The sequence below is a fragment of the Malania oleifera genome, chromosome 4 (assembly GCF_029873635.1).
Source record: "Malania oleifera isolate guangnan ecotype guangnan chromosome 4, ASM2987363v1, whole genome shotgun sequence".
In the NCBI taxonomy this organism is placed as follows: domain Eukaryota; kingdom Viridiplantae; phylum Streptophyta; class Magnoliopsida; order Santalales; family Ximeniaceae; genus Malania; species Malania oleifera.
Genome location: NC_080420.1, coordinates 114,546,234 through 114,573,335, shown reverse-complemented (window position 1 = coordinate 114,573,335; position 27,102 = coordinate 114,546,234). Strand labels below are relative to the sequence as shown.

The window sequence follows — 27,102 nt, the reverse complement described above, 5'->3', positions numbered from 1 at the left end:
CACATAATAAGTTAATATTAAATTCATTAATATAAGAGAGAAACTCTCTCATTTATAATAAAAGTATAATTTAGAAAACATATATATAAATATATAGAGTGAGAGGTCTTTCGTATAACGTATTGGATAGATCGGAAAAAATTATATAGGAGGCTTTTTCTTTTACGTGTATATATGTTTGTTTTTAAAATTTTATATATATTGAAAATGAGCCCGTTTTATATGTTTGATAGTAATGAATGTAACATGAATAGTTGAAATGGGAGTTCGGTACTATTTGACGTGTTACTGCTGATGGGGAAAATTGGAAGAGTGGGCCAAGCAAGGTTAAGGATAAGTGTGGGCTTTGTTAAAGTGGAATGGGCTAATTTGGGCATAAAATGAGATATGGGATTGAGATTTGGGCTGGATTTTAAAAATCAAAACTCTATTGAAGCCTATTTATCCATTTGGGCCTTCCTTCTTGGGCTCCGACCACAATGGTTTTCAACACTTGATTCATATCAATTTTTAGTGACTTCAAAAATTTTAAATTGAAGAACCAAATTTTCGTTTTGATTATGACTTGAAGGCTACGATCGTTAAATGAACTATGCCTACGCTAGGGTTTAGTATCGTACTCAGATTCATAACGACATCGTTTTTGTGACATTTTCAGCCCAGTTTCCGGAGCCAGACACAACCACGTGTCTCACGCGGCGGTCCTGAGCTGAAGTGGGCCAAAAGTCACGTCACTGTCGTCAGTCCTCCCCCTTATGCCGTTCCGTTCCCTGAACGGCAAAACACAGTGAGGATACAGAGAGAGAGAGAGAGAGAGAGAGAGAGACAATGATCAGACTACAGTGAGCTCTCACTACCAAGCTCCATTTTCTGGTAGTGTTTTACAGTAATGGCCGAAATTGGGAAAACAAAGCTCGACTCTGGATGGCTCGCCGCTAGATCCACCGAGGTCAACCTCACCGGCGTTCAGCTCACCACCACCCACCCTCCCGCCGGCCCCACCTCGCCGTGGATGGAGGCTGTGGTCCCCGGAACGTAAAGCCACTATCCACTTCTCCTGAATCTGTTTTGTTTCCGTCGTTTCGGACAGCAAGTTGTTCTGAATCTACAGTAGATAATGAAGTTTTGAATTTTTATTGGGTTCTGAATGTTTTGAATTAGTCAAATTTATATCGGGTTTATCTGTTTCTTACGTTCGAACTAGTTCAGCTTTCATTGAAAATTAGGATGATTTATGTTAAAAAAAATGAAGGCAATGTCTATTTAACTTATTAATAGAGGCCGGTTCTTCAAAGTATTCAGGATGTACTGTCTGATATTTTCGTATGCGTTTGATTTGCTTAATAAATTTTCTTTTTACTTGAAAAAAAAAAGAGAGACTGAACTGGGAAGATGATATAAGTTCGAATTGCTTCATGAAAATGACATATGGGTAAGCCTGTAATGATCTGTATTGGGTTGTATTTCCAGGCAGCTTACGTTGGCCTAGGCGCTGATTCTTTATGCTTCATTTGATCACGCATTCATGGACTCATTCCTAAACTTATAGGATGTAGCCCCGAGTCTGAAACAATAGCTTGTATTTGTTTTTTCACTTAATGTTGTGTTTACTTATTTGAGGTAATGGTAATGTGATTGACAGTGTTTTGGCAACCCTTTTGAAGAATAAACTCGTGCCAGATCCTTTCTATGGATTGCAGAACGAGTCAATTATTGATATTGCTGATTCAGGGAGGGATTATTACACTTTCTGGTTTTTCACAACTTTTCAGTGTAAGCTGGTAAGCCGTGAAATTTGGTTGACTTGCATTAGAATTATTCTGCTTACATAGCAAGATTTATTTATCATTGTTACCAAGGTAACATGTATTTTTCTAGTTGATGATGTTTTTGGTACATACAAATTTCTGCTTGGTTGTCTATTGGTGCATTGATATGTAAAAAATTTAAGCCTTTCGCAATTATTTTTTTGGTTTGTTTTGAAAACAAGTAGACTTTGTAGAGAGTTCATCAGTGGCATTTCATCCCCCCTCCTCCATTCCTAGAAGACAAGGATTCTCTAGCTGTTACCCAAAATATTTTCATTATATTTTTAAATGGCCAATCCCAGTTTTTTTAATGTATTTCTTTCTCTCTAAATATTTTTTATTTACTTTTTAATAAATTTTCATTCAACTATGTTATAAATTAATGGGCAAGAAACACTGACCTCCCTTGAGTTTTGACAAAAAGGACAGGACCTTCCATGAGGTTTTAAAAATCCCTGAGACTTCCCTTGAGGTTTCAAGCTTCTAGGGACCTTCCTTGAGGTTTGCCAAAAAGGCACAAACCTCCCCTTGTATTTTGTTAAAAGACAGGTCTTTTGAGGGGAGGTTTGTTGTTTTCTGCCAAACATCAAGGGAGGTTTGTGGCATCTTTGAAACCTTGAGGGAGTTCAATGGAGTTTTTAAAATCTCAAAGGAGATCCTTGTCTTTTTTCCAAATCTTAGGGGAGGTGAGTGTCTTTAGCCCTAAATTAATTGACTTACACGTTGGAGATTTGACTAGGACATTGCCCTTAAAACAACAGTATGCCGGATGAGGATAATTAGTTAGTATCCCCCTACTAGACCTCCATAAGATTACAAATAGTTTGTCATACAAATTGTAAGGTAGTATATGGAATCCTCTAGCTTCTTTAGGAGTTCCTTCGGGGGTGTAATCTAGGTCTGTTGGGTTTTGGGACCTAGTGGTGGAGAGGGTGTCTAAGCGATTGGATGGTTGGAAGGCTGCTTTGTCTTCTCCAGGTGGTTGTATTAGCTTCATTTAGGCTTGTTTTTCTAGTCCATTTTTAGAATTCTGGTAAGGGTGGCTAGTAAAATTGGGAAAGAAGGGATGTTCTTTGATCATGGGTAGGGGAGAAGGGGGATCATCTAGTTATTTAGGAGACTGCGTGTCCATCTAAGGTTGTTGGGGTGGATGGTTATGTCTTGGAAAATTGGTGCTTGAAAACACTGCCTTAGTGGGAAAATGGTTGTGGCAGTTTCCCTTAGAGGTGAACTCCCTCTGTCATAAAGTTACAAAGTATTTTCGCTTGATTTCAAATGGGCAAAATACTAAATTCGGTTTAAGATGACTGGGTCTTTGGAATTGCATTGTTTAGATCTATTTTTTGTTCACCCTCAATATCAAATATGTTGTGGGCAATGGATCCCAGATCTGTTTTATGGAAGACACTTGGGTGGGGAATTTTTCATTATTCATTTTTTTTTCCTTGTTTTTATTGCCTCTCCTTAGTGCATAATAACGTCTATGCTTCCTTTATTTCTTCGAACAGGTAGTCTACTTGGTGGGATTTCCCATTTTGAGTGCCACTAAATGATAGGGAGGCGGAGGAACTATCTTCTTTGTTGTTATAGTTGTAGGGTTGTTATTTCTCAAGTGAGAAAGAAGTTGAGTTTGGGTTTTGGATCCTTTATGAGTCAATTTTTCTAATTCTTTCATTGAGGATTTGACTAGAATCTTTAAGCCTTTTCCGTTCATTGTTTCATTTGGATAGCCAAAGTCCCCTCTAATATAAAAGCTTTTATTTGATTGGTTGCTCTTGTGCCAAAGTAGGTGGAGGAGGCTTTTGAAGGTGTTATCTCTAGATCTTTGTTTCTTGTGTTTTGAAAGCTCAAAATCTGCGTTGCATCTATTTTTGCATTGCTTTTTTTCTTAGGGGATTTGGAATAAGTTGTGTGGTGTTTTTGGGAAGAGCTGCATCTATCCAGGTTTGGAGGAGATATTAGTGCGTATCTTTTTACAGGATTTGGGAAGAATGGAGATGGTTTGGTTTTGTGGACTTGTGGCTTTGTAGTATTGTGGTGAAATTGAAAGGAATGCTCATATTTTCTCATAGAAGAAGAACTATGGTTCTTTGCTGTGGGAAAGGATTCAGTATTTGGCTTCTTTATTGTCTTTTACGACGATACCCTTTTTAGATGTTAAACAAAAAGTTGTGTGTCTCTTTGACCTAATTTTTTTTTCCAATCTTGAAGTTTTTAAGCTATCTATAGGATGTTATCACTTACATTGTCCTCAACTTCTACTATGCTTTTGAACTTTTGTCATGTTTGAGTTTTAACTCATCCATTTGAAATTTTTGCCATCTCTAGATAAATATATGGTTTTTCCTATTGGTGAACAAGATTCTATCTTTTGTTCATGCTTTCTTTAGTGTAGTGTAAGAGATGTTATTTTCTCTAAGTTCCTTATTATTCTAGATTTCTCGTATCTAGAATTGTTTCATTTCAGGCCACATTTTGTACCCATAAAGATTCTTTAGGAATGGGGATGGGAATCGGGTGTTTGAGGATGCAGGCATGTGTATTAATTGTTTTGTTGGCACCGCCCCTTTTCTCGATTACTAAAGCAGCAAATTCGAGATTGGAGAACCTGGGGAGGCAGTTGGGAATGGCGATCATGGGGAATGACAATGGCTTTCATGGATTATCAGTCCTGCCCATTCCAATTCGGGATCCAAATGTGGCATGGTGTACCTTATCAGTGGTTATTAATGAAGGATTATAGACTAAAAGGGGTGAATTCAAATTCAAAATCTAGAAGTTGTTTAACTTTAAGTGTGGAGCTTAGTAAAGCTTTTGGAATCTCAGAGTGGTAAGCTAACATGGACAACACTAGCCCATGCATTGGAATTAGCGATGTTATATATCTCATGAAACATGAATTCTTCTGTAATTTATACCTTATGACTCCATTTGTTACCAACCTAGAGGCAAGATCTTTTCTCCTTAGAAATTATTTTATTTTACTTTTTAGTTTAAATATTTTGATATTTGAGGAATTTCTAACTTTCAATGTTTATGTATTGATACAATGATTAGAAGAAGAATTAATATAATTTGCCTTCAATAAACTAAGCGGGTGGGGAAGAAAGGTAGAGAAATCGATAAATTAGGATTTAAACTTTGGTACACTGGAAAAGAAAAACCATAAGAATGGAGTAGGCATTATTACAGACAAAAACTTAAAAGATAGCATTGTGGATGTAACTAGAGTAAGGGATAGAATTATAAAAATCAAGATGGTATTAGGACAAGAGATAATAAATATCATTAATGCTTATGCTCCTCAAGTTGGCTTAGCAGAAAATCTTAAGAGATAATTTTGGGAAGATATGGATAGTATTATTATACAAGACATACCAGGGACTGAGAAAATATTTATAGGAGGAGATCTGAATGGACACGTTAGAAGAGATAATAAAAATTATGAGAGGATATATAGAGGATATGGATATGGAGACAAAAAAGAGTCTTGGGAGATGATCTTAGACTTTGCTATGTCATATGATTTTAGTATAATGAATACTTGTTTTAAGAAGAGAGAAGAACACTTAATAACCTTTAAAAGTGGATGAAATAGAAGTCAAATAGATTTTTTTTAACTAGGAGGGTAGATCGTTTTATCATGCAAGGATTGTAAAGTTATTTCAGGTGAAAGCCTAACCACACAACATAGAGTCTTAGTGTTAGATATATGTATTAAAAAATGGAAGAAAAATGATAAAATAAACTAGTGTAGGAGAACTAGAAGGTGGAACCTAAAAAGAGAAAATTTAATAAAATTTAAAGATAAAATGATCAAAGATGGGGATTGGACTTTAGAGGATGGGATAGATACAAATACTCTTTGGAATAGATTAGCTAGCTATATTAAAAAGATAGCAAAAGAGATTTTAGGTGAATCAAGGGGAAGATCTCGAATAGCAAAGAAAGTTGGTGGTGGGATAAAAATGTACAAAAAATCATGAAGACAAAAAGAATTTGGTATAAAACGTGGCAAAAATGTAGAAATAGAGATAACTTTGAAAAATATAAGGAGGCAAGAAAAGATGCAAAAATGGCTGTTAGTGAAGCTAAATATAGATTCTTTAATAGTTTGTATGATAGATTAGGTACAAAAGAAGGGGAAAGAGATATATTTAAACTTGCTAAAGTTAGAGAAAGGAAGAGCAAGGACCTAGGAAATGTAAAATGTATAAAAAGTGAGGATGATATTGTCTTGGTTAAGGACGAAGATATTAAAGAAAGATGGCGAAGTTACTTTAGTAAGTTGTTTAACGAAAACCAAATAGAAGGTTTAAACTTAGAATTGTCATATGAGGAAAAGACTAAAAATATAAGATTTATTCGCAAAATTAGAGTTTACGAAGTTAAGTTTGCACTAAAAAAGATGAAAAATGGGAAAGCTATGAGACCAGATAACATCCCAATTGAAGTTCAGAAATGCTTGGGTGATAACGGAATTATATGGTTAACTAATTTATTTAATACAATTGTAAAAACTAAGATGAATGGAGGAAAAATACTTTAATACCTATATACAAAAAAAAAAGGAGATATTCAAAATTGTAATAACTATCGTGGAATTAAACTTATGAGTCATACGATGAAATTATGGGAAAGGATAGTTGAACAAAGATTAAGGTTAGAAACGAAGATCTCAGAAAATCAATTTGGTTTTATGCCTAGGAGATCTACTACAGAAGCTATTTATCTTTGAAAAGTTTAGGGAAAAGAAGAGGGACTTGCATATGATATTTATTGACCTTGAGAAAGCATATGATAGGATACCTAGGGAATTTCTATGGTGGGTTTTAGAAAAACAGGGTGTATGTTGTAGGTATACCGATGTCATTAAGGATATGTACGATGCAGTAATGACTAGTGTAAGGACTATAGATAGAGAAACTAGAGAATTTCCAATTACCATAGGTGTACATCAAGGATCTGCTTTGAGTCCTTATCTTTTTGCTTTAGTGATGGACCAATTGACTTAGAGTATTCAAAAGGAGGTTCCATGATGTATGTTGTTTGTAGATGATATTGTATTAATTGACGAAACTAGGGACGGAGTAGAGGCCGAGTTAGAATTATGGAGAGAAGCTTTGGAATCTAGAGGCTTTATGATAAGTAGAAATAAAACAGAATATATGAAATGTAATTTTAGTAATGATAGGAGGAATATTGGAGGCAAAGTTAAACTTGATGATGAAGAAATAAATAGCACTTATAGATTTCGATACCTTGGATTTATTATGTAAGCTGAAGGAGAAATTGAAGATGATGTAATGCATAGAGTTAAAGCAGGTTGGGTAAAATGGAGAAGTGCGTCAGGTGTGCTATGTGATCATAGAATACCCTTAAAATTGAAAGGAAAGTTTTATAAGACAGCTATTAGACTAGTTATGCTATATGGATCGAAATGTTGGGCGATGAAGAAACATAATATCCAAAAAGTAAAAGTTGCCGATATGAGAATGCTTAGATGGATGAGTGGTATAACATTGAAAGATAAATTAAGGAATGAACATATTTGTCATAAGTTAGGTGTAGCTCCTATAGAAGATAAGATAAGGGAGGGACGACTCAGATGGTATGGACACTTGCAACGTAGGCCTTATAGTGCACCTGTGAGGAAGAGTGACTTAGTTACTATGGGGGGCAGTAGAAGGGGTAGGGGTAGACCTAAAATAACTTGGGAGGAGACAGTGAGTAAGAATTTAATATCCTTGAATCTATCAAAAGAAATGGTCCATGATTGCATAAGTTGGTGGAAAATGATTCATATAACCAACTCCACTTAGTGGGAGTAAGACTTGGTTTTGTTGTTGTGTAATGTTTATGTATTGATGTATCTGGGCACTTTCTGCGTTACACTCTCATTTATCTTTTAGTTTGTGTTATTTTATTTATTTATTTATTTGTTCACGAATAACTGTTGCAATTTGCTTAAACCTGTTCAGTCAGGAAATCAGCGCCTGGATCTAAATTTTCGTGCAATTAACTACTCTGGGGAAGTGTATTTGAACGGGCACAAGAAGATCCTGCCGAAGGGGATGTTTCGAAGACATTCTTTTGATGTTACTGATATTTTGAATCCTGAAGGTCAAAACTTGCTAGCTGTTCTTGTGTTTCCTCCTGATAATCCTGGGAGAATTCCTCCTGAAGGGGGTCAAGGTGGCGATCACGAGGTAACTCCAATTGTACAAGATAAAAGTGATTATTTGTTTTATTCACCTGGTAAAGGTATCTGTTAAGAGGTTTTTGGACAAGAAGGATTAGGATAGAATGTTATATTTTAGCTTAGACTTGTAACAGTGATGGGGAACTGAGAAATTGACTGTCAAAAATGTTTGAACATGTTGATTTTGCTGTATTCAATGTTATTGCAGAGGGTTAGAATGAATACACATTGCCTTTTAGAGCAGTGGGGGATGTAGATTTTATATTTTTTAGGTAATCAAGGAATTATATATCTTTTTTCTTCTTTTTCAGAGAAGTAAGAGAACTTGATTTATTTTTTCTTTGTAAGGGCGAAGTTGGGCTTTGATGAATTAAAAAAAAAAAATCGAACATGTTGGTATTTGCCATATTCAGTGTCATTGCAGAGGGTTGAATACACATTGCCTTTTAGAGCAATGGGGGGTGTAGATTTTATTTTTTTGAGGTAATCAAGGAATTATATATATTACATTTTTTTCTTCTTTTTAGAGAATAAAGAGAACTTGATTTTTTTTAAAATTTTTTTTAAAGGAGCAGCGGGAAACTTAGATTGGATGGGCATTTTTTTGAAGGCAGTGGACTTTTGGGTTGTTGTGTGAGCAAGAGGTTGACATATATCTATGAATTCAAATGAAAAGCTTTTTTGTGGTACATTTACCAAGAATAGTCGAGAATTAACCTGCTTATAGAATCCTAAGGAATTTTGTTGAGATAGATTAGTGGATAGATGAAAATACTCATTTGAAACAGAATGCATTTTTGCCAAGTTATATGAAAAATGCCTATTGTGGGATAAGTTGAGAGAGCCAGCTGGGGTGATTTGGTTGTGACAAAAGTGGTGGTTGCACTCAGGATTCAGCGAAGGGCTATGAGTATAAGGAAAAAGCCAAGTGAATGGGCTGAGATTGCACTAAAAAAAATAATAATAATAAACAAGGGGATACTTAATCTATGATGAAGTAGACTGGCAAGAAGGATAATTCCTGATGATTTCAAAAACTTGGTTCAGGCTTTTTTGTTATAAAAAAAAAAATTTGGGTCAGGTTTAATTGTGTAGAAATGGTGAGAATAATGATAATGCATTTATTGATTTATGTATAAGTAGTCTAAATAAGGTTTTATTGGGTAGAAAGTGGAAACTAGAAATGATTGCAATCATAGGTATATTTATCATTTTGAGCTTTTGTAATGCTATTGATTATTAATTGGGCTTATAAAGTGGTTCTTAAAATTCTTTAAATATAATTTTTCGTTTTTTTTTGGGGCATTTTTAAAACATTCCTCCATTGTTTAGTAAAAGCACAATAACAATGAAAAACCTGACAGACTTTTGATGGGTTGATTTTCCATCAGCACAATAAATAGTTGATATCTAACCTAGACTGACAAATATTATTTGCTACGTATGCTCTTTTGGATCAATGACAAAAAGGGGTTCAATCCAACTAGAAGAATTATCCTTGTTAACTAAATGTCTACTGACCTGAACTGTATAGAACTCAGTGAATTGTGTCTGTTTGAGGTAAGTTTGCGCATTTTTTTAAAAGCAATATGAATAGAATCAACTTAAAGTCTCTTTAACCTAATTTTTTTAATCCTCTAGAGTTAGAAAACATATTCCTATTCTCAAGCCTATGAACCCATGCTTGATTATGTTAGTCTCAAACCTGTCCAAGGAATGGGTGATCCAATTAGCTTGCACTATTTCCATTTCCTTTGGTGGTTCTCAGTTCATAAAAAGGGATACCTAATTCTCTTCCAAGTTGCATGCATGAGTTTTTGCTGTTAATTTGCTATTGCTTAATATTACAGCCCTGTTTTTTTGGGTAAAATTCATGTTAGATTGGGAAGGATGTTGCTGCACAATATGTTGAAGGTTGGGACTGGATGGCTCCAATAAGGTGACAAATTTATCACTTTGAGATCCTATCTAGTGTTTTCCTTTATTCTATGTTTTGTTTCCATCTTAATATTGTTCTATGCAAAAATTGGGACTGGATGGCTCCAATAAGGTGACAAATTTATCACTTTGAGATCCTATCTAGTGTTTTCCTTTATTCTATGTTTTGTTTCCATCTTAATATTGTTCTATGCAAAAGTTTTAATTTTGAAGTTCTAATCCATGGACTTGCAGCTGGGCAATGTCAAGAGGTCATATAGGAACTTAGGGCATCGGGAGATGTTTCTGTTTACCATACATTTAGGCATAAGCGCATAATTTAGGATATTTGAATTTAGTTTTGTAATTTTCAGCATTTAGGGATTTGCTATTATGTTTCATTAATTAGGGATTTGCTATTATGTTTCATTAATTAGGGATTTGCTATGATTTTTCCAAATTATGTTCACTTATTTAGGGATTTTTTATTAGTTCCTAGAGATTGTTTCCTTTTTGATGTTATTTCCTAGAGATTGTTCCCTTGTTTAGCATTGGGTGAAAGCTTATATAAAGGCTTGATGTGTAACCATGAGTGGCTGATTGGAGTATTGAGCATTAAGCCCTAAATTGAGTTTTCCCTTCATTTTTACTCTCTTCATTTTAATTTCCTATTGTTTTCTCTCATGTTCTGCATCCTTCTCTTGTGCCAATTTATCTTGCATCAGTTTGGTTTAGAGCCTCATCTTGATCATACCTTGCTACCATCATCAGACCACCATCTGCAACTGTTAGCCGAGACATTAAATGACACCTGCAGCCACCACCCACAGCATCCAAACAGCAGATCTTCCTCGCGGAACAACTCCTGAATCATTCACCGTTTCCTTCAATTTTGGGCTATAACCAGAGCACCATTGTCGTCAAAGCCTTGCCAGTAATAGTCACAACACTGCAATCTGCCTGCTGCATATCTCTCCAACATTGCTGATTCATGGCTGTTCTATCGTCTGTTTTTGTTTGCTACTGAATTTGAGTAACTTCTCAAATCCCTAACCCACAGGCTCAATTTGATCCTCAAAGGGTTGTTGTCACCCCACCTCTTGCAGCCCTACTGCCATAACATCTACACAAACCTTGCCAATGATCATGATGACCAAGGACCAATTTGAGCCCATTTAGCAAGAAGTGCTTAAATTGAGGATCTGCAGGAATATCCATGTCCTTGTAGAGCGGAGAAACCTGGATCTACAATATTACAAAGAACTTGCAGACATGAAACTCACAATGTGGTTGGTCGAAAATAGTTTATTGGTGAAGAAGAAAGGGGAGGCATGTGGAGATGCTTAGTGAGTCCATGCCAAGACCAGAACTGCAATAGTTCCACTAGCAATAGGATTTGAGGGCGTACAGGACATTCCAAAATTGATGTATACACTCAGACAATCCACAGAGGAACTTGAGGTGGAAATTGCAAAGATTAAGCCATCCATGGGCGGGAGTCCATTGAGTTCAAGGCTGATGACATGAGTGAGATCGTATATCGTTCCCAATTAGTTTGTTTTCATTGATTTTGTTGCATTCATATTTATTTTTGGAACTTGTGGATTGTATTGTTCATTTCTGATTTTCCATGATTCATTATTTTGTCACCCTTCAAATGTTTCAAATTCGAGGTTGAATTTTTTCTAACCAGAGGAGAATGTTGGTAATGTCAAGACATCACATATGACCAAGATTAAGGAATTTGGAGATGTTCTTGTTTACCATATTTGTAGAAACATTTTAAGATTTAATTTTTAAAATTTCAGCATTTAGAGATCAGCTATTTTGTTTCATTAATTAAGGATTTGCTATTGTTTACTAGAGATTGTTTCCTAATGGGATTTGATGTTATTTTATAGAGATTCTTCCCTCATTTAGTATTAGAAGAAAGCCTATATTTAGGTTTGATGTGTAACCATGAGAGGCAGATTGAACAATTGATGACTCTCGTATTAGTAATTTTAGTATTAGATGCAGCTGCCACATTGTTAGATTATTTATTTTTTATTTAATTTTTTGTATATACTTTATATGAGGAGGATGGGTGGGGACTGTGGCATGATGGGAATGAAAAAATTGTAGTGGAGTTAAAGTGGAGGGGTGGGAGGGGGTTTTCACTTTCTTACTGGTAGAGTTTTTGCAAAACTCCTTTGAGTTGGGTAGGAACCCACCAAACTTTTCTGTTGATTTCTAAACTTTTTTTTTTCTCTGTATATATCATTGCATTCGAAGTTTCATTAAATATCCTAGTGATTAACTATCTTATCTAGAAATATTGGTTTCCAGTTTTGTTTTTTTCAATTATAAATAAATAACCAATTTGATGGAGATTTGTAGCATCATTTGAGTAAATACAGATTGAGATCGTAGAAACATGAGCTTGTGATATAGCTACACCTAATTCCAGACAGGTTACACTCTACCTTTAAGAATTGATTGAATAATATGGAAATACTTTTTAGTAATTAAAGTCATTTTTATAATTTTTATAGCAATAAGAAAGGAAAAGAAAGTCGTGGAATATTGGCAATAGTGACTTTGAATGACTAGTACAATTTTTTGCAGAAACAAGGTACCATCAGGTGTAATCGAGTCACGTATGACATTGTAATATATTTACGAATTTTAGTAATCTAGATTTTTCTTCATTGAATGATGCTATTCATCATGAGCAATCTCACCCATAAAAGTTAAGGTTTTAAGTTGCAATTTTCAACTAAAATTTCAAGGTTTTGAAGGGACATAAAATCTTATGGAAATTTCAATCTTGATGCCTGTTTTGATTTTGATTTCCAATAATAATGGAATTTTCGAACCAAATTCTAGAAACTATTAATTATAACAATTCTTGATTTATAACTAAAATATTACAAATAAAATACATCAATGACAAGTATGTGGGATATAAGGTGCAATAACTAATAAAATGATCATATTAATTATTAAAAATATTTGAATATTATAAATGAAATTCATGAAATCAGTTAAATATTATATATTATACAAATAAAAATAATTTAGGCATAAAAGCTCAGAAAATAAATGTTGTAACTAATATCTAAATTTAATTTTGACTTAATTTCAGAAGTCCAGCTATATCCTTATTGTAATAAACTAATAGTATTTAGTTCAATAAAAAAAAAGATAAATAAACATAAAAATTTCAATCTTGTTTTTGAATCCCAAATTTGAATTTCAATGAAATTTCATTCTATAGTTAAAATTTGGACAAATTTTGCTAAAATTTTGAGATTTTGATAAATTTTGCATGATTTGTGAAAGTTTTATAAAACTAAAATTGGTTGCTGTTCTGATTTCAAGGGTGATCGTAGCAGAAATTTTGATGGAAATTTTGACAATTTCGTGGAAATTTAAGATTGGATGTGGCATGTACAATTGGTTTGGAAGTGTGCTGTAGTTTTATTTATTTATTTATTTTTCAGTGATTTGGATTGTGTTTCAAAGCAATTGGTGCATGCCACATCACCCATGAACACACATGGTAAAAAGTAATATTTAATTAATTAATTATTTAATTTTTTCTTCATCCACTGACTTCATTGGTTGAATTTTGGAAAAGTAAGTAATTTTTTTTTTGGAACTCTGCTTGTGTTGCACTCAATGTCGTAATCTTTTTCACTCACAGTCAGTCCCAACTCTGTGTAAAGGAGGACGGTTGCATTAGGTAGCTGACTGCCAACGTAAAACTTGTCAGATCACTATTATATGAATCCTTACTGAGCACTTAACAACCTTCAAAAAGGGTCAAAGTAAAAATCAAATAGATTTTTTTTTAACTAGAAGGGTAAATGATTTATCATGTGGGGACTGTAAAGTTATCCTAGTTGAAATCTTGACTACTTAACATAGAGTTTTAGTGTTAGATATATGTATTAAAAAATGGAAGAGAAAGGATAAAATATGCAAGAGAACTGGGTGGTGGAATCTAAAGGGAGAAAACATAATAAAATTTAAAGATAAAATGATCAAAGATGGTGATTGGACAATAGAGGATGGTGTAGACAATCACTCTTTGAATTAGGATAGCTAGCTCTATTAAAAAGATAGCAAAAGAGATTTTAGGTGAATCAAGAGGAAGAGTTTCGGATAGTGAAGAAAGTTGGTGGTGGGATTAAGATGTTTAAAAAGCTGTAAAGACAATTAAAATTTGGTATAAAATATGACAAAAATGTAGAAACATGGAAAAATTTGAAGAGTATAAAGAGGCAAGAGAATAAGCTAGAAAGGTCGTTAAATGAAGTTAAACATAGATCATTTAATAATTTATGTGCTATATTAGGTTAAAAATGGGGAAAGAGACGTATTTAAACTTGCTAGAGCTAGACAAAGAAAGAGTAAGGACTTGGATAATATAAATTGTTTAAAAAGTGAGGATGATATTGTCTGGGTTAAGGAAGAAGACATAAAAGAAAATGCTAAAAATATGAGATTTGTTTGCAAAATTAGAGTTGTTAAGTTTGCATTAAAAAGGATGCAAAATGAAAAGCTATAGGATTGGATAACATCTCCATTGAAGTTTGCAAATGCCTAGGTGATAACGGAATTATATAGTTAACTAATTTATTTAACACAATTAACAAACTAAAAAAATTCCAGAAGAATGGAGGAAAAACACTTTAATACCTATACAAAAAAATAAAGGAGATCTTCAGAATTGTATAAATTATCGTAGAATTAAACTTATAAGTTATACAATGAAACTGTGGTAAAGGGTAGTTGAGCAAAGATTAAGTTTAGAAATGAAAGTATCGGAAAATTGATTTGGTTTTATGCATAGGAGATCTACTACGAAGTTATATATCTTTTTAAGAATATTAATGGAATGTTTTTGGGAAAAAAACTTTTAAGGATATGAAAAGAAGATGTATGTAGTAGGTATATTGATGCCATTAAGGATATGTACGATGAAGTAATGACTAGAATTAGGACTACAGGTGGAGAGACTAGGGAATTTCCAATCATAATAAGTGTACATCAAGGATTTGCTTTGACCCCTTATCTTTTTGCTTTAGTGATGGATAAACATACAAGGAGCATAAAAAATGAGGTTCCTTGGTGTATGTTGTTTGTTGATGATATTGTCTTGATTAATAAAACTAGGGATGGACTAGAATCTCAGTTAGAATTGTAGAAAGAATCTTTAGAATCTAGAGACTTTAGGATAAGTAGAAATAAGACGGAATATATGAAATGTAATTTCAATAATAGTAGGAGGAATATTGTAGACGAAATTAAACTTGATGATGAAGAAATTGATACCTTGGATCTATTATGCAAACTGAAGGAGAAATTGAAGATGTAATGCATATTATGCATAGAATTAAAGCAAGCTAGGTAAAATAGAGAAGTGCTTTGAGTGTGTTGGGTGATCGTGGAATACCTTTAAAATTAAAAAGAAAGTTTTGTAGGATGGCTATAAGACCAGTTATGCTATATGGATAAGAATGTTGGGCAATTAAAAAACAACAAATCTAAAAAGTAAAAGTTGTTGAGATGAGAATGCTAGATGGATGAGTAGTATAATGTTAAAAGATAAATTAAGGAATGAACATATTCACACTTTCGCGGTAAGTTAAGCATAGGTCCTATAGAAGATGAGATAAAGGAGGGACGACTTAAGTGGTCTGACACCTGCAACTTAAACCAAATAGTGCGCTAGTGAGGAAGAGTGAATTAGTTATTGTTGGGGTAGTAGAAGGGGTATGGGTAGACCTAAAATAATTTGGGAATGAGATAGTAAGAATTTAATAGCATTGAATTTGTCAAAAGAAATTACCCATGATCGCATAAATTGGCGGAAAGGGATTCATGTAGCAACCTGCCTAGTGGGACTTTGCTTGGTTTGTTGTTTTTAAATAAATTTTTTTAGATAGAAAAATAAATTATATTAAAAAGAAAAAGGAGAAAAAATATGAAAGAAAGGAGAACAAGAAGTCTTCTAATAAAATAAAATAGAAAATAAAACTTTATCATCTTAATAAAGCATTCAAATTAAAGCATCCCGATCTTTTGGTGATATCTTGAAAGCAGCACCCTCAAAACAGCCATAAGCTCAAAGAGTTGCTCAGTAATATCCTGTCCCAAATGAGTCCCACTGAAAAATTCCTCCCTGAAAAAAATGAACTGCCCAGAAATTTAAGATTTCGTTTCCCAAATGAATCCAGAAAATCTTAAATTTCTTGCTTCCCACGGGAATTGTTTTAATTGGAATCACCTTATTTGGGGATGATGGTATGGGGCTATGAGCTGTTATTTTAGGGCTGATCCACACTAGAGTTTTTTTTTCACCTAACTTTGTTTGAATTGTTTTGGTTGGCCCAAGCCATATCACTAGGGTTGGCTCAGCTATTTCACATAAGATGCAGGTGCCTTTTGGTTTCCTTCAAGTCTTTGTGATTGTAGAATACCGTTAAAATTAAAGGGAGTTCTATTGGATGGCTGTGCTCTATATGCAAATGTTAGATTATCACTTTCTTAAAAGCATTGTGGGCAGAGGCTGTGCCTTGGTGCGATGGCAAGTGCCTCCGCCTCGGTACGGGTGGTCTCGGGTTTGAGACTTGGGAGCGGCCTCTCCAAAAATGAGGGTAAGGCTTGCCGACATCCACCTCACCCAGACCCCACTCAAAGTGGGAGCCTTGTGCATTGGGTATGGCCTTTTAAAAGCATTGTGGGCACAATGTATGTCAAGCTTTGACACTTCCCTATATGAGCAACTCAATTGCATGTGGAGAGAAAAAAAATGATAAACCCACCGTAGGGAGTATGATACTACTGAGTAAACCCAGGCAACAAGACTAGAATCTGGGACCTCCTAGGAACCAAGGCTTTGAAACCATGTTAGATTACTACTTCACTTAAAAGCTTAGGGGCCGTTTGGTATCACTATAAAAAATTAGAGGAACGAAAACCAGAAGCAAAAGCCAAAAACCATAAATAGAAACTAAAAACTAGAAACCAGCAAACTGTTTGATTAAGATTTATAAAACTAATACAAATTAAAAACTTGATTAAAAAATACTCATTTTCATCATTAAATCAAATAATATTATAAAAATATGATTAAAATAATAAAATTACAAATAGTACACATTAAAAAATTACTATAATAAAAATTTAATTTATTGTAATTATTTTACTTAATTGTTCTACTTTTAAAATTTATTTTACAATAAAAATTTTATTAGACATGACAATTGAAAAATAGTATAGGTATTTTATAATTAGCTTTAATTATTTTTTGAAATTTACGTATATTTTTCTTTTAATTATATTTAAATTCATATGATCATTTAATTTTTATTTTTATTTTAATTTAGAAGTGTATAAAATGAGTAAGTTAATTCAAAAAAACTATTTCTGGATATTAAAATTTCTGGTAGCAGGTTGCCAAAACAACTGAAAACCATAAAATCTAGTTTTCAACTTTTTGGCAAACAACTGAAAACTAACGATAGAAACAGAAAACTGACAACATAAACAAATGTATTTTTATAATCTGTTTCTTCATTGTGGAGAAACAAAAATAGACAACAAAAAATAACAACAATACCAAATAGACTCTTAAGCTTTTATGCTGTGCCCAACAATGTTTTTCAAACTTTAACTCAATCAAAATGTTGGGCTAGTAAGAGGCAACATATCCAAGAAGTAGTATTGAAAAATGAGAATGCTTAAGGTGGATGAGTGGTATCACTCTAAAAGATAAATTGAGGAATGGAGCACACGCTTGGTATAGCACATTTAGAAGTAAGATAAGGGAAGGGTGGTTAAGATGGCTGAGTAATTTGCAACATTGGCCAAATGGTGCCAATAGTGAGGAGGAATGAGTGAGTTGTTAGTTGTAGGAGGGGGATGGATAGACCTTGAATAACTTGGACCGAATGAGGCAGCTCACAAGCGAAACTTATTTTACTTCTCCAATTTGTGTTGCATTCTCGTTTGTTTTATGTACGTTATTTTTATCGGGTCATATCTTCAAGATTCTAGGATATTATTATTTAAGAAGCAAGATTTTAGGGCATCATTCTTCAAGGAACTAGTATTTTGGTTTTTTTAGGAAACTAGTATTTTAGTTTATTTAGTTTTCTTACGGCTCGTTTGGTTTGACAAAATAGCTATTTGTTGGAATAAGATGGAACAATTTAAATTTTAGGAATCAAAAGAGTAGTTATTCCTTATACATTCCTAATTATTTTATTCAACATGTAATAAGAAAGGAATAGACATCTTGATGATGAAATTTGGGAATAGTTCTTCGGTTCTTCCTTGTCTATTACTTATTATGGACCTATGACAACATAATTTTTTGTATAACTAATTGTAACTAACCTACTAAAATTAGGTTATTCTTGGAAATAGGAATTCCGCAAACCAAACATATCCTTAATTTTCTTATCATTCATGTGTTAGTCTTATTTAGGGTTCGGAATTAAGAATTAAGTTGTCAGAGTTTCATCCACCATCATCAAGATAGTCAAGTCCACTAAGCCTTATGATAGCTACTTGAGGCTGTTCTTCTAATTGTCTTTTAAATTTATTCTGTAACTTACTAAGTATTCTATGACCACACAACACTTTAAAGGTAATTCTGCGCAACATCCATTCTGCCTTAATTCTTTAAGTTACGTTCTCCTTATTATCTTTTTTACATAATGAAAATGATCAGTTTTACATGTCTCTTGGCAAACAATTTTTGCTGGATCCTTATGTTGACTCTTTCAGTCCGATCCCTGTTTTGATGCTGACAAAACACATGTATCTCACGTGTGCATTTAATGTTTGAACATGTCTATATCTTAACATGCACATGTGATAAAGGGAATGAAAGCCAGAAGGAACTTAACGAGCACATACTCCTGGCGTATTCCATGGGGAATATAAAGAGCAAAGAAGAAGAAGTGTTCATCTTTATTTGTATTGCATTTAATCTTTGGGTCTGTAATAATTTAATTGGTCTGTAATAATGCTCTGCATGCATGATAGGGATGAATGCTCAATGACCATAGATTGACACATAGGAACCAATACCCATAAGATAAAATGCCACATCTTATTCACGTAGGGTTGAAAAAGTTCAAGGGCCAAAATGGATTTAACAAAGACAGTCGACCGACGCCGGATTTTTGGGGCTCAATTAAGAAGCCTAGGCCATAGATTGATCTTAGGACCCTATGCACATAATGAAAATTCCCTTAGGCTAAAATGTCACATGTTTACGAATAGAGATAAAAATAAGGGTCAAAAATTATGTTTTGAATGGGCCCGGTCGACTGAACCTTTCTAGTAATAACCTTCTTGGTTGACCGAACATTGTTAACAAAGCCCCGGTTGACCGATCATTTTGGTAATAACCAGCTTGGTCGACCAAACCTGTTGTTGGCTGAAAAGTCAAAATATTGACTAAGACCACGGTCGACCGAATCCCTATAGTGTAAAAGTCTTGGTCGACCGAACTGACTAGAAGTCCACAAATTGACTTCGCTCAATCGACCGTTCTGAAATGAACATGTTGTCCACGGTCGACCGAACTAAAGCGTGTTTGACACGCCAACAACTTGGTCGACCGAATGGGTAGTTCATTTTAGCTTGGGTCGACCGAACCTTATGAGTGGTCAACCGGACCCAAGCCATGGTCGACCGAACCTACGAAGGGTTCAAAATCGCCTTTGGATGGTCGACCAAAACCATAGTTCAAAAATGCCACGGTCGACCGAACTTAGTGATTTGATCGACCGAACCTTGAATGCGGTCGACCGAACCTCTCAGGTTGCCAAAATTTTTACTGCAGTAAAACGTGGTTAAAATGGGTTATTTTTAATTTAACCTTTTTAAACATTTTCAAAAATACCTATTGAGTCCCAAATGGTCATATTTTGAGGAGTGTCTATATATACTCCTTCATTTGGCTTAATTAGTAGAAAATTAAAAAACATCATTAGCAAAAATCCTCTAAATTTTTGAATACCTATTTTTCCTATACAAGCTTAAAAATCCCTCTCTTTGATTGGTGTTGATTACATATTCCTATTGAAATATTCCTTTGGTAAGAGTGTTTTAAAGATCATCCATATAAGCTTACACTCTCATACTCTTTGATTGGTGTTGATTTTTATTGAGAGTAAGCTTGAGTTTTCCCTTGTGATTTCATTCATAAGTTTCTTTGGGAAAACTTTCTAGGGCTTGTGAGTCTTGCATTCTTGTTGCAAGATTCAAGAGCTTGTCTTGTGTTTTTAGCAAAATATTTTTGACAACCTAGAAATCCAAATATCTTTTAGACTTAATACTTGATAAATTATTTTTGAAAAATTTGATAGTGTTCTTAAAATCTTTGAAACCATATTTGTGATTGATATATGCATATACATATATATAGATATTGTTTCAAAGAACCTCTCACAATACACTCTCGCATATCAATTGCTATATTGACATTATCTTGAGAGTTGTTTTAGTATACTTCATTGAGCTTATAAATCCTATCATATTGAAGTGCATTGATTATATTGGTACATACTTGCTTATTGGAGAAGCATTGATATTGTACACAAAATTTATATTGATTATCTATTGTATTCCCGTCTGGTTGTCAGAAGAGGGAGACTAGCCCTGTGAATAGTCCCGGACTTGCTCAAACCTGGTTAGGAGAGCACCAGATTGGTTCAGACCCGATTGGGAGAACTAGGTGCACCAGCCTGTAAGGTGTTGTAAACGGTGTTGCTCCATCCGTTAAGCGAACATTAGTGGAATCCTCTTGCTTTTGAGCTTGAGGCGGGAACATAGGCAGTGTTGGCCGAACCCCGATATCATATTGTGTGTCATTCTCTCTTTCCCTTATACTCTTTATATTTCCGCACTTTGATACATGCACATGTATGTTTAATTATTTATTGCCTTGATCGTTCTTCATACCTACTTTGAATATTGTGTGTATTGGAATTTGTTTAGAAAGACCCTAGGTTGCAATATACTGCTTGTGACTCGAATTAAACCTAAGAAAGTTTAAATATTCCAATTCACCCCCTCTCTTGGGAATACTCCAATTCCAACACCTTACATCTACTTCCAGTTTTACCAAGTCTGCAATCTATAGTCTTAGTTTGAAGCATTTCTCTGGCTTATACTTACTCTTTTGGTTGCCTAGAACATATACTTACTCTTTTAGTTGCCTAGAACATACTCTTTGCGAAATCCTCTAGGATCTGCTTAGTTGCATCTACAGTCAATGCAAAAAGATGATGGATAATGCTGGTCTTGATATAAACTTATTATTGTGATTGAGATTGAGAAATTTCCAACTTCCCCCGACATTTCAGCATAAGAGAGCACAATAAATATTGCTGAATGGGATGTTCAAATAAATCAATGAATGAAACAATTGGGCAATTTTAAATCTTTCATATGATTCCCCAAGCATATTGAAAATCAATTGTGAATGTGGGAACTGCAAGTAAAAGAAACCTTTTTGTTGGAGAAAATGATGCTTCATTTTGGGAATAGAGCGAGACAATTTTAAGAATGAGCTGTATGACTAGATGCTTTCTTGCGTCAAGTCTTCATTTTTATCGTTTAGCACATTGAATTGCAATGCTTATTTCTTAATCAAATGGAAAAAGATTATTCGTATTTCTGGACTGACCTTTATATTTTACAGGGATAGAAATACTGGGATCTGGGATGAGGTATCAGTTTCTGTTACTGGGGTGAGTTTTTAATTAAAATGCTTAAATACTGCTAGCAGGCCTTGTCTGGTGTTATTTCTGTTATCTTATTGATATCTGTAGTTTCATTTTTATTCGATATGGTAATCAATCTGGTTGTAATTTTGCTGCAGCTGCTGTTGTATATATATAGTGTGTGTGTATATATATATTTGCCTTTCTTAAAAGGACTGACCTTTGTGCTTTGTTATTGGATCCTTCTAAATATGTAGAATTACATGATAAATAAGTTTTTTTTTGATTAAGCTTGACAAAAATTGCCAAATATTGCTTTCCTTGCTCAAGTTCCCTGATTGAATATCCTCTGGAAGGCCTTTTGTTTTAAATTTTAACCATTAAGTAGCCGATTTGTGTTTTAAGCTAATGGTAACATAATTTTATAATGAAGATCTAGCTTTGGATACTGATGCATGACCTCTGCAGCCAGTCAAATTAACAGATCCCCACGTAGTTTCATCATTCTTTGACAATTACAAGAGGGTATATCTACATGCTACAACTGAGTTGGAAAATAGAAGTAATTGGGTTGCAGAGTGTTCTTTGAATATCCAAGTGACAACTGAGCTTGAAGGAAGCATTTTATTAGTGGAGCATCTTCAGACTCAACACTTATCTCTTTCACCTGGAGCACGTGTTGAATATACATTCCCTGAGGTTGGTAAATACTCAGTCAATCGTAGAAAATTTTTGTATGTACTGCTTAATTCTTTGGAACATTCAACATATTCTTTCAATTAAATGAACATATCATGGCAAGTGAATACCTTTAATATTTTTATTGTTGTTGTTAATGTGTATTTGAATACTTTTGTGGGAAAATTGGGGAAAAGGAACACACAAGATCGTATGTACTAGGATAACCCCAGGAAACTAAAGAAACTGATTGATCAAGGCTAAGGAATTGTCCAGCAATAAAAATTTGGCTATAAGAGTCGGCTATGGAGGCGAGCAAAAAGACAATATTTGGAACTGATGGACTCATCAAGATCTGATATCATTTGACTGTGGATTATTAAAGAGTTGTTTTAACTTGCCTTCTTTTTCAGCCAAACTTGCAACAAGGAAATCTTTTAGTGTTGAATGTTGCTAGAATCACAAGTCTTGTGTCAAAGGATCATTGTAAACTATATAATACTTTTTGTGCACTAATTATGGGAATATTACAAATGAAGTGTGGGAATGATGGTGTGATACATTCTTTCCTCATGTTTGTTATAGAGCTGGGAACTGGGAGAGAATTTGTTTTTGAGGATCATCGGATTGGTGATGCTTTTTAATTTGAGGGGTTTTTTCACCCCTTTTCTGGATTTTATACTACTAGACATGATTGTTATACCGAGATTTGAGTCATGAATTAGAATTCCAATTTTGGGAAACAAGAATCAAGAATCAAATCGAATTGTAAGATTTGGTACAAATTCCAAAAATCAATTCATAGTGACGTGTATATTATATACGAACAAGAAGAAAAATAGTAAAATACATCTAAAATTTGACAATAAAAAAACCATATTATTTCTCGAATTAAACAAATTGAAAGTAAGCGAATGAGTCAAGAAATATTCATTAAGAAAGAACTTTATGATATTTAAAGGAAGGAATCAAGAAAAAATAATAAAAAACTGAACTTTTGCTGCTTATCAACAATTAAAAAAAAAAAAAAAACATTTCATGCATGTTCTTTCTCCAATAAAAAATAAAACATAATTAACTTAAAATAATGATATAATTGAATAAAATAGTAAATATAACCAACTTTTGAATCTTAACAACACAATGAAACATGAGTTGACTGAAGAGTGTTCTGCCCCTTTTTGATGGCAGAACACTTACTCCAGGAGTGAAGAATGGTTTTGTGAAGGCAACATGTAAAGTTCTATTTTTTTTCTCCTCCTTTTTAGCAGAAAACTGACGTAGAGAAAGAATGTAAGGTAATCATGTAAAAATTTATGCAATGAAAAAAAGTACTGTTTTTAGGGTTTTAAACTAGTCTGTTCTATCAAGATATGATAGATCTAGAATTGTGTGAATCAATGGATTCAAGTTGATTTAGATTCATGATGTGAAACGATAGATTCAACAATGGTCCAATTGTTTTTTGTTTGCTAGTAAGATTTGAATTGATTTGGTGTGGAATTGATATGAATTGAATTGCGAATCGTAAGATTCTAGCAACTGTGCAACTGTGCTTCTACAATATTGCAATTTCTGATGCTCTTTTTCCTTATTAACACAAGGAAGTGTGGATTTGACGAATTTTCAGTTTTTTGAATGAGGGATACAAGTGATCTAGTTCATTATTTGAATGTGTTGTGCTCTTTTCATTTCACTTTGGAAGGGATAAAAGAGCTGGACTCTGGATGCTTCTGAGAACTTTTCTTTCAAGTCTCTTTTTGCTCATTTGACTCATGATCCTAATGTCTTTTCCTTTTCTCCTGTGTTCTTGTGTTTGGAAAACTAAGGGCCCCTCTAAGATGAAGAATTTCACTTGGACTGCAGTCCTTAATAAAATCAAAACTAGTGTGTTGTGTCAGAGGGGAAGACCAAATAAAGCATTGTTGCATGATGTGTGTGTGCTTTGTTATCATAGTGTGGAGGCTTGTTCTGTTTTGTTTTTGTACTGCTCCTTTTCATGGGGTCTCCGAAGTTATACTTTTTGTGCTCTAATTATTGGAATATTATGAAAGAAGTAATGAGAATGATGGATGATACTTTCTTTCCCATTGTTTGTCATAGAGCTGGGAACAGGTTGAGTATTTGCTTTTGGGATTGGGTTGAGGATGCTCTTTAATTTGAGGTTTTTCCTCTTTTTTTTTTTGGATTTTGTACTTTTACAATATTGCAATTTCTGTTTTTTCTTTTTTTTTTTAACACAGGGAAGTGTGGAGTTGATGAATTTTCATTTTTTGAATGAGGCTGACAGATGATCTTATCCATTATTTAAATGCATTGGGTTCTTTTCTTATACTTTGGAAGGGATAAAAAGAGTTAGCATGGATAAGCTCACACTAACCCGTCAATTTGGGATCCAATTCGCGGACTCTGGATGCTTCTGGCAACTTTTCTTGCAAATGACCTACAAATAGAAAGAATCCTAGAACAAAATGAGAGGTACCTAACCAACTTTGAGGAGAGACAGAATTGACTGCATTATGAGACTTTGGTTCTTCTCAGAATTTGCACTACTTTAAAATGGATATAAGATTAGACCATGGGTTATACCAATCTACTTCTTTTAAATTTTAATGAAAATGTTAGAGAAATATTGTGAATGATGGAATCATTATATTCCATATAGTATGCACGGGCCAATCCAAATATTTCTTTTTCGTTTTTGTTTTACTCCTCATAACTCTTCCCCAGCCAGGCTTTTGGGCTGAATAGCAGAGCAAGTACAAGTATTAATTTTTTTTTGCTATTTGGTTTGTGATCCTAATTTCTTATCCTTTTCTTAGTGTTCTTTCATTTCGAAAACTAAGGTCCCCTCTAAAATAAAGAATTTCACTTCAAATGCAACCTGTAATAAAATCAATACTGATGTGTTGTGTAAGAGAACAAATGAAGCATTGTTGCATGATGTGTTTGCGCATTGTTATCATAGCATACAGACTTGTTCTCTCTTTTTTTTTATTCTGCTCCTTTTCCTATGGTCTGTGAACTGATTTTTGGTGTTTTTGGGGACATTGTGTTTGTGCATAATCTTTGGAGAACCTATGTCTTCTTTCCTTTTGGGGTTTCGAGAAGAATGAGAATGATTTTCAGAGGTTAGCAGTGTTTGCAATTGTTTGTTGTACTTGCTTGGAGCATAGTGTGATAATCTTTAAGGATTTTGTTACTCCTGCTAATTTGGTTTGGAGTAGGGTAATGGGTTTCTTTAGAGTTTTCTCTCTGACAGATCTGCAGATAGTTTGGAGAGCTTTGTTGTGTTAACCTTGTGAGGTTCCATTTCCCTTTTTGTTCTTTTTTTGCTTTTCTTTTGTTTGTAGGATGCCTTGTCCTCTTTCATGCATCTTTCCTCTTTCTTCTTTCTTCTTTCTTCTTTTGATGATATTTTTTATTTATTAAAAAAAAAATGGTGTTGTACACCAGAAAATTGCCATTCAAGAAAGATAATATGGTTAGAAAAAAATTTGTCTGCAGAAAATATATTCTCTTAATTAAAAAGAGTATGTTATTTAGTGAATTGTCGTGGACCGAACAAAGTTGTGAATTGTCAGAAATCATATTTTGATTTGGCTGTGATGCTAGTGCTGTAAGTGCCATGATTCATTTTCTTTATTGGAATTATCTTCTATAAGTTATTCTGTTCTTTCTTGTACGGAAGATTGTCCACATGACTGATAAATGAGGGAAAATGTAATTGCGTGTTAGAAGGAAGCTGGAATTTGTAATGCAATAACAATGTCAATAATACAGCATGAACAAGTAGCATATCAACTCTTGTAAAAAAAAATATTGCATTTTGACCATTAATTCAAGCAATCTTTCTTTTCCTTTCTGAAAAAATATCTTCAATGTAGGAATTGAAAAGCTCTGTACCTTTTCTTGAAGACAAACTATTTGTAATTATTTTATGCATTGAATTTTAAAAATAAAAAGCCACTTTGTGCTATTGACCTCGCTTTGTGAGGACCAATTGTTTTAGGCTTCAGCAATATTGTAACTCAAGTGCTAATATTGTGAATTGGCAGCTTTATTTCTACAAGCCCAATTTATGGTGGCCAAATGGCATGGGAAAGCAGTCCCTCTACAATATTGGTATTACTGTTGATGTTAAGGGATATGGAGAGTCTGATTCGTGGAAACATCTATTTGGATTTCGCAAGATTGACTCTCATATTGATACTGCTACTGGTGGAAGGTATGATTTGCATTATTCCAAGAAGCAGCAGGTGTATTCTTTACAACCATTGTATTTCTATTTGCAGGTTGTTTAAGGTTAATGGACAGCCTGTTTTCATTCGAGGTGGTAATTGGATATTGTCAGATGGTTTACTTCGGCTGTCAAAAAAACGTTATGAAACAGACATCAAGTTTCATGCAGATATGAACTTTAACATGCTCCGCTGTTGGGGTGGGGGGTTGGCTGAGAGGCCAGAATTTTATCATTACTGCGACATTTATGGTTTAATGGTGAGCTCTGCTTTTCTCCCCTCCTCCCTCCCTCTCTTTCATGTGCATGTGGTCCTTGCTCAATCTCGTTTGTGGATTTTAATTGTAAACTAATTGAATTGTGATGGAACCAACATGGGGCATTGTTGCTGAATCCTAAGATCATAACATTTCATGGTTGTTTGAGAGGATAAGGAACTGGTGACGTAGAGAAAGAAGGATTTTAGCAGTGTTGGTCTGTCTGGTGGGATGCTAAAGTTGGAGCAGATATTACTTACACAAG

The 27,102-nt window shown here is 34.0% G+C and overlaps 1 protein-coding gene across 2 annotated transcripts in view; it reads left to right on the top strand.

The window, feature by feature from the left end:
- The first annotated feature begins 611 nt into the window (after window positions 1-611).
- Window positions 612-27,102, top strand: part of LOC131152684 (mannosylglycoprotein endo-beta-mannosidase) — a 41,510-nt gene continuing 15,019 nt past the window's right edge. Inside the window, exons 1-8 of one of the 2 annotated variants that reach the window (XM_058104485.1) lie at window positions 612-1,035; window positions 1,643-1,781; window positions 7,790-8,017; window positions 9,891-9,949; window positions 21,641-21,689; window positions 22,131-22,361; window positions 26,399-26,568; window positions 26,636-26,840. In XM_058104485.1, coding sequence (XP_057960468.1) covers window positions 890-1,035; window positions 1,643-1,781; window positions 7,790-8,017; window positions 9,891-9,949; window positions 21,641-21,689; window positions 22,131-22,361; window positions 26,399-26,568; window positions 26,636-26,840 — 1,227 coding nt within the window. In that variant the 5' untranslated portion in view covers window positions 612-889. Of the gene's footprint in view, window positions 1,036-1,642; window positions 1,782-7,789; window positions 8,018-9,890; window positions 9,950-10,042; window positions 10,061-21,640; window positions 21,690-22,130; window positions 22,362-26,398; window positions 26,569-26,635; window positions 26,841-27,102 lie in introns of those variants that run through there. The other variant, XM_058104486.1, reaches the window with a different exon arrangement.